At 39.8% G+C, this 11,425-nt stretch overlaps 1 protein-coding gene across 3 annotated transcripts in view; it reads left to right on the plus strand.

Annotated features, from left to right (window-relative positions):
- Positions 1-11,424, plus strand: part of RASGEF1C (RasGEF domain family member 1C) — a 75,488-nt gene extending 64,064 nt beyond the window's left edge. For all 3 annotated transcript variants that reach the window (XM_021410174.1, XM_021410175.1, XM_021410176.1), the window contains 4 exons: positions 334-429; positions 1,748-1,871; positions 3,855-3,927; positions 4,341-11,424. In XM_021410174.1, coding sequence (XP_021265849.1) covers positions 334-429; positions 1,748-1,871; positions 3,855-3,927; positions 4,341-4,365 — 318 coding nt within the window. In that variant the 3' untranslated portion in view covers positions 4,366-11,424. The remainder of the gene's footprint in view (positions 1-333; positions 430-1,747; positions 1,872-3,854; positions 3,928-4,340) is intronic.

Below are 11,425 nucleotides of genomic sequence, written 5' to 3' on the forward strand. Positions count from 1 at the left end.
TTCTTTACTGTCTGATTTTGTCATCAGAGAATGATGCTGTGGATGTACTGAGAGTCAATAAACTGGGTTATTAGTATTTTCTTAGTCATGTCAGTCTGCTCAGTGAACCTTGCTTTCAGTTCATGCTCATTTCAGCGTTGGTTCTCCTGATGGCTGAGGGTGTCTCTTTACCCTGCTGCCCTTTTGCTTGCCTCTCACTCTGCTGCTTTTTAAGTGCCCAAAACAGTGAAAAGTAAACATGTATTTTTTCTCCTCTCTCCTGTCTGAGTTCTTCTTTCATGCAGAGAAAATACTGAACTGGAAAGATAATAGTTATGCCATTTCTCTTCACAGATTGTGATCCCCTTCTTCAGCCTATTGATCAAAGACATTTATTTTTTGAATGAAGGATGTGCTAATCGCCTTCCAAACGGACACGTCAACTTTGAAGTAAGATCTGAAAAATGTTTTTATCTCATTCTGATAGCACTATCTAAGATTGTTTGCCTGCAATTTCAGTGCAGCCCAACAAAGGCTGAATATGCCAAAAAGGGACGATCTCAAGTGACTGCTTGAAGGTTAAACCAATCTCAGAATGTTTTCTGAAAGAAATAATGTATATATTTTATATAAACAGTACAAACAGACCATTCTGATTTGCTTCATGTGGGTTGGCTGCTGGAAATGCAATGTCAGCAGTATGCATGATTATACATATGGCTTGGAGGGGAGGATGACTTTTTCAGAAAACAAGGAAAAATGTATTTTCCTTGCACACATAGACAAATCAGTGCAAAATGATTTGTAATTCATCTGTCTTCTAATTCACTTTCTTATTTTTTGATTAAAAAAAACTTGGGAAAGTAAGACATAAATTAGTTGTGGTCATTAAAGAAAACTTAGAAAACCAGGAGAATTACAGACAGTGCAGAGTCTCTCTTCCTGTTGATGTAAGGGTTGGAATGTATTGTCTCTTGCTCTAAGTTTTATACAGAAGAATTTCTATCAGCTAAAGCAGAATACACCCCCAGAGCCCTGGCACTGGGTAGCTACATATTCTGAGTGGTGCAGTTCTGTGCTGGGGAGGATGGTTTTACATTCGTGCAACTTGTTGCTAGTGGCTGTGTGTGGGCACTCGCGTTCTTACGTTGTGCTGTGCACTGCAGTTGCTGTGTTCTTGCTTTCTGGGGGGGTAGAGATGAAGTGCTTTCAAAAGAGCTGCCCTGTGTCAGTGAGAAAACAGTTCTTTGGCTCTCAGATTCTTTGTAAATCATCTCTTCAGCATCTCTTTGGTCAGTTGCATTAAATTTGTCCTTCTGCCGTGGCCATTGTATGATAATGAGTAATGCACAAGATAAAACCTGGCATCCCCTCAAATTTAATCAGAACCTTTTTGCCATGTGTGTTTACTGTTATAAGGCCTAAAGAGTTGTGAGGGATTGGAGTCACTCCACTTTAAGTAACATGTCTAATTCTGTTCCCTCAAAGCGTATGCCTTCTGTTCTTATGTGTAACCCATAGCTTTGTTCATGGGTACGTTTTCATTTAAGTGCAAACAGACTACTTGCAGGAAGGAATGTAGCACAACCTTTCCTCCCTCCTTCCCCAGCAAAGGAGCGGTGAAAATCCACCCATCTAAAAGATACAAGAGTATTTTCTCCTCATGTCCTTGTGGCCAGGGACCCTATATCCTGATCTGCTGCTTGGACGTGGTTGTTTAAGTGAGATAATGGTACTGTATCTGAAAGGAATGGGTTTATGTTTACAGAAATTCCTGGAACTGGCTAAGCAAGTAGGAGAATTTATAACGTGGAAACAAGTGGAATGTCCCTTTGAACAAGACGCTAACATAATCCACTACCTGCACACTGCTCCCATTTTTACTGAAGATGGTAAGACTGTACAATCTATAATCACTGATAATAAGTCTCTTCATTACTACCAGTTAACATTTTGACCCATCTCGGGTGATCTCTCTCACAGACCAGTCCCATTTCCTCCTAGCTTTCCTGTCACACACTTGGTTTATTATGCCCAGACTGTCAACATGCTTTTGCAGATAAAGCCTTCTACCTTGTGAAGCTGCTGCCTGATTACTTTTCTCTAGTCCATAGCTTGTCCAAAAGGCACTGCTATCTAGGAAGTTGTCATGGTGGCCCTATATTTGAAATCAAGAAAAGAGGCCACAGAACCATGTTGTGGGCTGCTCTGAATGTCAGCTGTCCCTTAGCCAAATTCATGCAGTGATTGATGGAGCCAGGACTCGTCTGCAAACCAGCACTGTCATCTATTTAGAGAACAGAGCTTGAAGCTATGGTCATTCAGCTAACCTCCTTCACTGCAGCAGAAAAGTATCTACAGAAAAGAATTTTTACGAAAAATCTTTTCTGGTAATTAACTTAAGGTGTAGCTATGAAAAAGCTGTTCTGAAATCGTTTTTCTGATTGACCTTTTAGCTCTGTGTGTCTTCTCTTTCCTTCTTTCAGTCTGCTGTCCAGCACAACGGGCTGTGCCATTTCATACTGTTTCATGTTGGTTGCTTCTTGATACGTTGTCACACGCAGAAACTGTCTACAGCAATGTTCCCATAGACCCTACTGGTGTTGGGTTTCTTTTCCCGTGATTCTTTAGACAGTTTTCTGTACTGATCCAAGTTAATCACACCAGACAGCTTTTCAGAGACTACTACAGAACACTAAATGCTGCCTTAAAAATCCTGCCTAAATACTAAGAGAAACAGCTGCCAAAATGGGGTAATGAATGTGATTAAAGTAATATGTATTGAAAGGAGACAGCATGGAGGCATTTGTTCTGTATTTAGGCTCTGAAGGGACATGAAGTGAAAGTCAAGTCACAAGTGGTGTTTAAAAGTGCAGATTTCAGGCTGGTGAACCAAGAAAGGGTGACCTCAACCCACTAATTGTTTGCACATTTTCTCTCCCATATCCACTGCTATATTCATACTGTTTTCACTAGCTGCCCTTTGTAGAAGCCAGAGCAGGCCTCTCCTGCTACCCAGGGAGAAAGTGCTGAGCAGAAAGAATCACTCTGATCAAAAGATGGGAGAATATATTAGACAGATGTTACACTGGTATGTGACGTACAGCTGTACTAGGTTCGGCACAGCGCGTAGGAGCAGTGGCCCAGCAGTTTGATAATAAAATGTGCTTGAATTATAGCACAGACTTGAATACTGAGGTGGTTCCAGCATTAAAGAGTTAAGCATCACTAAACAGTCAAATGAGGAAATACACGTGAATGCAAATTATAGCCCACTTCATTTTTTTTTAAATCAGTGAGACATCAATGCACCACCAGCCTATGTAAAGGAAGCTGTACAGCCTAGGTGCATGTTGGTACCATAAAATTCACCCTGCACTGCAAAGTTCTGAAGAAAAGAAGACTTGTTTATTTTCTTCTACTGTGTTCCGTCTCTGGTTTCTGTTACTCATTCTTATCTTGAGGCTGTTTAGTATTCATTTAAGATAACATGTCCAATTAGGCCTTAAAGAGATTGAGGAAGATTAAGTTGTGTTAAGTGATGGGAAAAGTCTTAAACATAAAGTTTATTTGCTGCGATATCAACTCTCTCTCTCATTTTTTAATGGAGATCATTTAACTGTTCGACATTATTACAAGCAGGTCATGCTAACATATTTTAACTCTGGGCTCCTGTTCCATCAAAACTAACTTAACATTTCCAAAGGTAGAAATGTGAACTAAGCACCAGTGTCCTGCAGATTGCCAGCCATGTGGTGAGCCATAAATTAGGACAAGTTGTCCTTACTTTGTGTTACAGCGTAGGATGTACATGAATGCAGAGACATAGGGATTTACTGTGCCTGTTGAAACAACATATTTTTTTCCTTTTCCAGGTTTATATCTGGCTTCTTATGAAAGTGAAAGTCCAGAAAACCAGACAGAAAAAGACAGGTGGAAATCCTTAAGGTAAGCGCTCATTTTATCAGCTCAGTTCTAAAGTACTTCCAAAATGCTGCATTGATGGGCAAAGCCTGTAAAGTGCTGGCATTGGAAGTGTGACCTCTGTTGGAGGTCTTTTCCATTTATGACTAATTTACAGAGCTGGAGCTGCTCTGATAAAAGCTAATCTTAATCTCAAATTATCCACCATTTAAAGGACATTGTTCTCCACTTGTGCATTTCTGCAGTGCTGTAGCCGTGCAACAGAGGCCTGCTAGTTTAATGGAATCCTCCTACAGTCTGTGTCTCTTATAAGAGATGTGACATGATTTGGTGTAAATGAGAATCTGAAGACAGTGATGTAAAAACAACAGGAAACAAAAAGCCAACACACTTTCTGATTACTACTTTTTCATTGTTCTTATGTTTTAAATTTACAGATCCACTATTTTAGGAAAGACTTGAAGATTAAGAGATTATTGCAGTAGGTCAAAGAAAAGAAATCCGCAAACATTTTGCACTACTGATTCCAAAGATGCCTGTTTGGGATTTAGACAAATTCTTTTGTTTGAGTTTTTTGTTGGCTTTTTTTTTTCTTTTTTTTTTTTTTTTTGACTGCCTAACGTGATGGATGAACTGGATTCATCCACTGAAATCAACAGAACTGTGCACAAGGACGCTTTTCTAACTCTGAGACAGAGAGGAAGGACAAACAGACTATTTGTGGCTGTGCCCAAACTGCGTCAGGATCACTGTAACTTTTGCCTCTGAAGGAAAATATAAGAGAATCAGGAGCATGGAGAACCATGGTACCGCAAAAGAGAATGGAAAAAGTGTAAAAAAGAAAAAAAAAATAGACATGAATATTTCAGAAGCAGGTGCTTCAGACAGCAGCTCTTTAAACCCTCTGAGGATTATAAAATGAAATCAGACACAGCAGCAATCTGGTTAATTGCTGAATGAAGAAAGAAGAACTTAATCGTACGTTAGCAGTCCTCCAGCCTTGTTGAACAAAGCACTGACTGCAACAGGTAGAAGCTTCCCATGGATGAAATGACATCACTCGCTCACGTGTATTCGTGTATGTCACATACAAATCACATCAACGTGGGAGAGCTGTGCAAATCCCATGAATTTTTACAGAGAACAATCCGAAGTTTGACTATTGCTTAGTTACTATGCCTGCCACTGTTGTTGTTTTTCTTACTGTGAATCTTGGCAGATGTGAGGAGGTTGGAGAGTGTATACGGTATTCCTTAAAGACCCCCTACACCCAGCGTTTAAAGCTGAACTGAAGAAGCTGGACTCAGTTTACCTCTATTTAATGTGTGTGGCCTATTCCCTAATCTTGTGCCTGCTGAGGTGCATCCTTTAGAGGGCTTTATCACGCTTAAAGAAAAAAGATTCTGCATTATTATTTGAAAAAATCTACCAGGTTCCAATTAACACAGTGCTGTTTATTTTACAATGCGATGCTAAGAGGATAAGAAGGAAGAAGTAATTGCTCTATAAGACAAAGGGTAATTTCTTTAAAAAGACAGAGTTTCAGACTAGAACAAATGCACTCAAGTACAAAATTTGTCATTCGTTAGCAGATAACCACTTCCTTCTTTAGTTTTTAGGTTCTAAACAGTATCTACCACTTCCTTACAGGTCATAGCAAGCAGGAACTACGTCTTCTTTTTAAACTTGTACAATGATCATGGTGCTACTTTAACATATATAATAAGTGATAATGAACTATGTGGATAGTAGAGTCAAAAGCCCAAACAGTTTGTGTGTGGAAGGACTGTGTGTATGTGGAAGGGCTGTTCCCACTTGCCCCCCCAAAAAACCTCAAAAAGCTTCGCTGAAACCTAAATGCCATGTTATACTTCGCTTTATTACTGACTTGATGCTGACCTTTCTGATATTCCACTCTGTCTATAATAGGAGGACATCAAACTTTCTTTAAAATTATTAACTGCTTTATTTCAATTTAGAGCGATTCCAAATGGCTGTAGGATTTGGAAAACTGAAACTAATCCTAAAAGCTGGCTATACTGGCCAGTGCATTTAGACTGTGCACTTACATCTGCATGAAGCAGAGCGTCGATTCTCCTCTTCGTTTATCTATCAGCACACATGTTCAAGCAGGGGGAACATAAAAATGTCGTGTCTGTACTCAAGCTCTGGATGGAAGAACTAAGTGTGAGGATGGGATGGCATCCTTCCAGCCAGGGAGCAATTATTCCGGTGATACTGTTGATATACTGTTTGTTAATTTTTGTACATGAGCTGAGAGCTATACAGGGAAACATACACACGTAGCCACTGCTTCAAGCAGAACCATTTCCAAAATGATGCCATTAAAAAATTGTTTAATTCCAACCAAATCCAGAGCAATAACCATAAACATATCCATAAACAATGGTAATGCTCACATGTGTTTGCTAAATGATCTTTTTTTTTTTCTTCTAATGTCTGCATCTTTTTAATAGGCACAGCGTGACTTCATGGTGGAACAGGTTTTTTAGTTATCTGAAAGCCACTGTGGGTGGATGGGCCCTTCCCTAAAAACCTCTTGTTAAAGTGCAAATTCTCACTCCTTTTCCAATGATCAATAGAGGCCGGTACAGCTGAGGTGATAACACCCCGAAGATGAAATTTTGATCTCTTTTGATATTTTATATTCTCGGGTACCTTCCATGAAGTCAGGCAATTTTGTAAGTACGAGTTAAAATTTGGTCTCATAGCATTTATCACTGCTGCAAACTAAATTACATTCACAGTCCAAAATCTTCAAGCCCCAATACTTAAAATGGAAGCATTGAAGTTAGATTTAGGGAGGTTTTAAGGGCTTAGTGGGACTTTCAGAAGCACCAGATCATCTTTAAGCCTTTATATAATCCCACATTTAAAAGGGTTTTTTTCAAAGGTGCTAAACATCCTCATCTCTCAGTGGATACTGAAGCAATTACTGCTTTATAGAGGTGCATGGCATATTGATGCCAGTACACTGAACTGTATATGATCTACAGAAATGCTGCTTGCACCTCACAAAATAACTAAGGCATGGAGTCATTAGACTAACATGAAGTTACTGTTAGTTATGCCATGGCTTTCTCATTCCAGTGTTTTGGGTGAATTTGCCTCCCTGACAACTGCATCAACTAACGCTACACAGAGAGCAGAGCAAAACTAGAGCTGTAGGTCTTAGTGGGTCTTTCAGAAGCACCAGATCATCTTAGGGTGTGTTAGCACACCCCCTAAGCCAGCAAGATGTGAATACGAGATACAGTCTTTCAGAAGCATTAACTTAGCTTCTGCCTACCCATCAATATTTTAAAAGACATAACTATATTAAATCACTTCTGCACTTCCTCTTGTGCGATCAAAGTGGTAGCACGAGTCCTGTTTTTCATTTTTTGAGAGTGCCATTCTGCAACACAGGGCTAGATGCAAAGCCCATCAAAACACAACGAGTTGTGTGCCTTCAGCTTGTGTTGAAGTCAGTAGAGGAGCTTGCTCAGTGCCTTCCAGAACAGAGTTAATCATACAGTCTTGCCCTCAATTTCACATCAGCATCGATCACATTACCTCATTAAAATTGGACTGATAATTAAACATAGTCTCCTAGCTGTGACTGAATTTGGAAGGTAAAAAACTCTTGGAGTCTCACCCAGAAGAACCCCACGCACCTGCTAGACAGGGGCAGTCCTGCTGTACAGCTGGTGGGAACTGCCTTTGTGGATAGAGGACATGCAGGTCTGGAAGCAAGTCATGGTCTCAGCTGTGCTGGGATCAATACGGTGCAGACACAGCTGCTAAGGCACTTCAAATTAGAATCAGCTCAAGCACAGAGATCTTTTCCTCATCTTGAAAATATGTTATGATGTGGTCAGTGGCGATAAGATAATCACCCACTTACAATCAAGCCGGTCCATCACTGATGCTTTGGTTAGCTTATCATGTTTTATTGCAATAGTTTATGCACCTTTTCTTAAAGCACATGAGCACTGGTTTGCACGCTGGTAAATCCAGTTTAGAACAGAGTTCAGATTACTGAATATGTAGTTGGAGTTATCAAAAAGATATGTTGATAGAAACAATACTGTTATGCGTGTCAGTGTAAAAATGTTACACAGTTAGCAGTATCTGGCCTAATAATGACTATGTTTTATGGAGAGAGACCAAACCCAAGCTCAGTGATGTGCCAGGGGATTGGCACAACTGATTTTGATGGGTTTTCGAGCAGTCCTGCAACTGTAACTGTAGCACTGCTCGAGGTTATTCATAGGGATTAAATTGCACTGGCAACTTGAATAGTCCTCGGCCTTTTGTTAGGGCCAGTTGCAACTCTCAGATGTGCAGGTGCACTTAATAGGGTGAAAATCCAACCTTGGCAGAAGTCTTTTCTGACGTTGCTGAAGTTTCAGAAGCAAATTCAAGGACTGAATTTGATCTGGTGAATTAATTCACATCTGAGAGCAGAATTTGGCCTTCTGGCTTTGAAACCTTTTTTCTTTTTAAAGTGGTAGAAATCAGCCTTACTGTCTCAGGAGCGTATTTCATCAGAAATTAAAAGCCCTTTGATTGTAAACTGAGTATTTCATTGTTGTAACTGCAGAATAGGATTAGGAAGAGGCAACGGAGCATGGCAGAGCTCCCTGCTCCTTTCTCAAAGGCTCAACTGTGGGCCAAAAACTTTCTTTTCTTTTTTCTTTGTTAACGTTATCTGATAAGTGAAATTACCTCAGTATTTCGTGCAGGGCATTACTGAATTGTGTCTGGGGAACAGCATCGACGTATCTGGTATCCATACAGCAGTGCATACACTAATGGGCGTGCAGCAGTGATAGATGTTCCAGTACAAACTGTCATGCAAATTCCTATCTGAGTCCTTAGGTTTGTGGAGCCGGGACACAATGCTTTTGAAAGGTAGGACGTTCCTGGAAGTTTACCTGAGGCAAAACATATTTCATCCTCCATCCAACAGAGTAATTACAAGAAAATTCTTGGAACTAAAAGTTCCTCTAGAGGACTAGAAACAGTGGAGAATTTGTTACTTCATTGACAGAGATTTTAAGATCCACGCAGCATGGTAAAATAAGCACTAAAAAAATTATGAGTAATACCTTGACGGTTGTTAACTTTTATATTTCACAGCATGGCAGCAGAGTGGAAAAAGATAACTGTGCATGTGCTATTCCTATTAATATCAGTGGCAGCTGGGCAGGCCAGGGCAGGAGAGAATACAGTGAGATATAGTGATGCATGCAGCAAGCTGTACCCATACTTTTATTTTAACATTGGCTGTGTTGGAAAGAAAGCACACTGCCTTGGAGTGTGTCCCTTTCTCTGCAATCACCGTTAGCTGCTCTGTGGTCCCCAAGCTGAGCAGGGAGGCAGCAAACAAGTTACCTTTTTTCTGTGGAACAGATCGGGGGGCAAGTCTGTTTTGTATTTATTTCTTTTACAGTTCTTTTTGCATATTTTCAGATATGCAGAAAATATCAGCTACACTGTTAATGCGCACAGGAGACATCACATTCTGCATTTTTGTACTATGCAAGATGTATATTAGAAGTTAATAGCTTGTACGGGTGGCATTTCGTACCCTCTGCAGAGGTGCAAGACACTGAAACTCAGGCTATAACCTCGGTTACAGAAAAAAGCTAACTATGGATAACTTGTCTAGATCCCTTGCCTTGCACTGTGGCCGAACTCAGACTGTAACGCTGTACATTCGGAGTGGCGTGGACTGCCATCTCTCCCCTTGATGCCTTTCCCTCCGCAGAATTGGCATTTTGCTCTATAAACAGCTCTTGCAGAATGCCATGGGAATATTTTTCTAGTTCTCTGCCGTACATGGACTCTGCACTCATATGCCAGAGCTGTCACTGTAGGATTCCCTTCTCCCTTCCTTCCTGCAGTGGAAGTACCAGCCCAGACTAATACTGCAGTGCAGCAGCGCTCCCAGGCCTTCCTGAATGCAGAAGACTTCGAGTTCAGAACTCACAGGTCCTGTAAGTTAAATACCTGTACAGTAAACTTCATTCTAAAATGTGCACAGCCTATTTAATGGACTTCTGACCAGAAAATCCCAGAGCCCAGCCACCTTTCAGAGAAGTGCAACTTCCTCAGTGAATTGTAACTGGTCAGTACTGCACCATTGCCTTCATTATTTAATTAAGCTTCTAAAATCCCAGTCTTTGGGGGACAACTAAGTGTGTGATCGTTTCCTGATGTTTGGCATAGGAGTAAACAGAGTTGAGAAAATGGGGGCTATAGTCTAGACAGCTGACATGAGATGTATTTTCATAACAGCCCAAGCTGGGTTATTGCTTATAGCGTGTCCTCACCTTGAAGAAGGAATTGTTCCAGTAAAATCCTCCTGACTCTTAAAGCTTTGTGAAAGATACAAGCACACAGCTATTAAATGTAAGTGTTTCAAGATACGATTCTTATCAACAGGCAAGTACTTCCCGTAGGAGTCAGCCTGTAAAATGAAATAAAACTGCCAGTACGCAACACAGATGGAAAATAAATTGGCCTCCGTGTTTCAGAACTCTTGACTTTTAGCAAGTATTCATCAGTATATGAAGGCAGGAAATCAGAATTTAGTTTATGTTTTCACTTTCAGCAAGTTCTGTGAAATGTGATGGTACCAGCAATCTTAAACCTATACTCTAAGAACATATTATTCCAAAACATTTATTCACAGTCCTAAAAATGAGTAAGCAGAACTGTCCTTATATTCAGATTGAGAAATTAAAAGATGTGTCTATGGTCACTTGGAAAACATGTGCTTTCCAAAAATTACCCCAAATTGTTCATAGCTTTTACGTTTCATCTATTATAATTCCTTTTTACAACTGTGCTTAGAAAAAGAAATGGAAATAAATTAGTTTTTAAGGAAGAATAAGCTAGGAAATAAAGGAAATATGGATTAAAAGACTGGAAGGTCCTGATTGTGTGAACAGTAGTAATGAGGGGCTGTGCTTTTTCTATATCTTTTTCTTTAAATTGAGCTATTTCATTTTCAGGCCGAAATGAAATCCCTTTACCCTCCACAATACGCAAACCATGTAGATTTGTTAGAAGTCCTCAAAGCAATTCCCAACACTTAATTAACTGCGCAGGCAGAAAACAGTAAGGTTACTTGAAAGTGGCTGTTATGATTTCGTGACTGTACATAGATATTGCAAAATGTTAATGGTAATATGCATACTGTACCCCCATCAACACTGCAAGAATAGCATGGTCATTGTTACGCTTTATAGCTGTTGTGGAAAATGTCTTAACCTGCATTCATGATTATAGTGCCAATCCTACTCCCATGCCTTTTTATACAGTTGTGGTAAGATTGTTATGAAATCCTTTTGTCAGTCATGTTCAAGCTAACTTACCTGTGTATAGAATTTATATATTAAAACCCCCTAATTTATACTGTGTTTTAACAGTTTGCCTGAACTGTCTATGGTTTCTAAATTTTGTAATGTGAGTGTCAAATAAGAATAATAAAAAAAAAAAAAAATTGGCC

Source organism: Numida meleagris, chromosome 12 (assembly GCF_002078875.1).
Source record: "Numida meleagris isolate 19003 breed g44 Domestic line chromosome 12, NumMel1.0, whole genome shotgun sequence".
Taxonomy (NCBI): Eukaryota; Metazoa; Chordata; class Aves; order Galliformes; family Numididae; genus Numida; species Numida meleagris.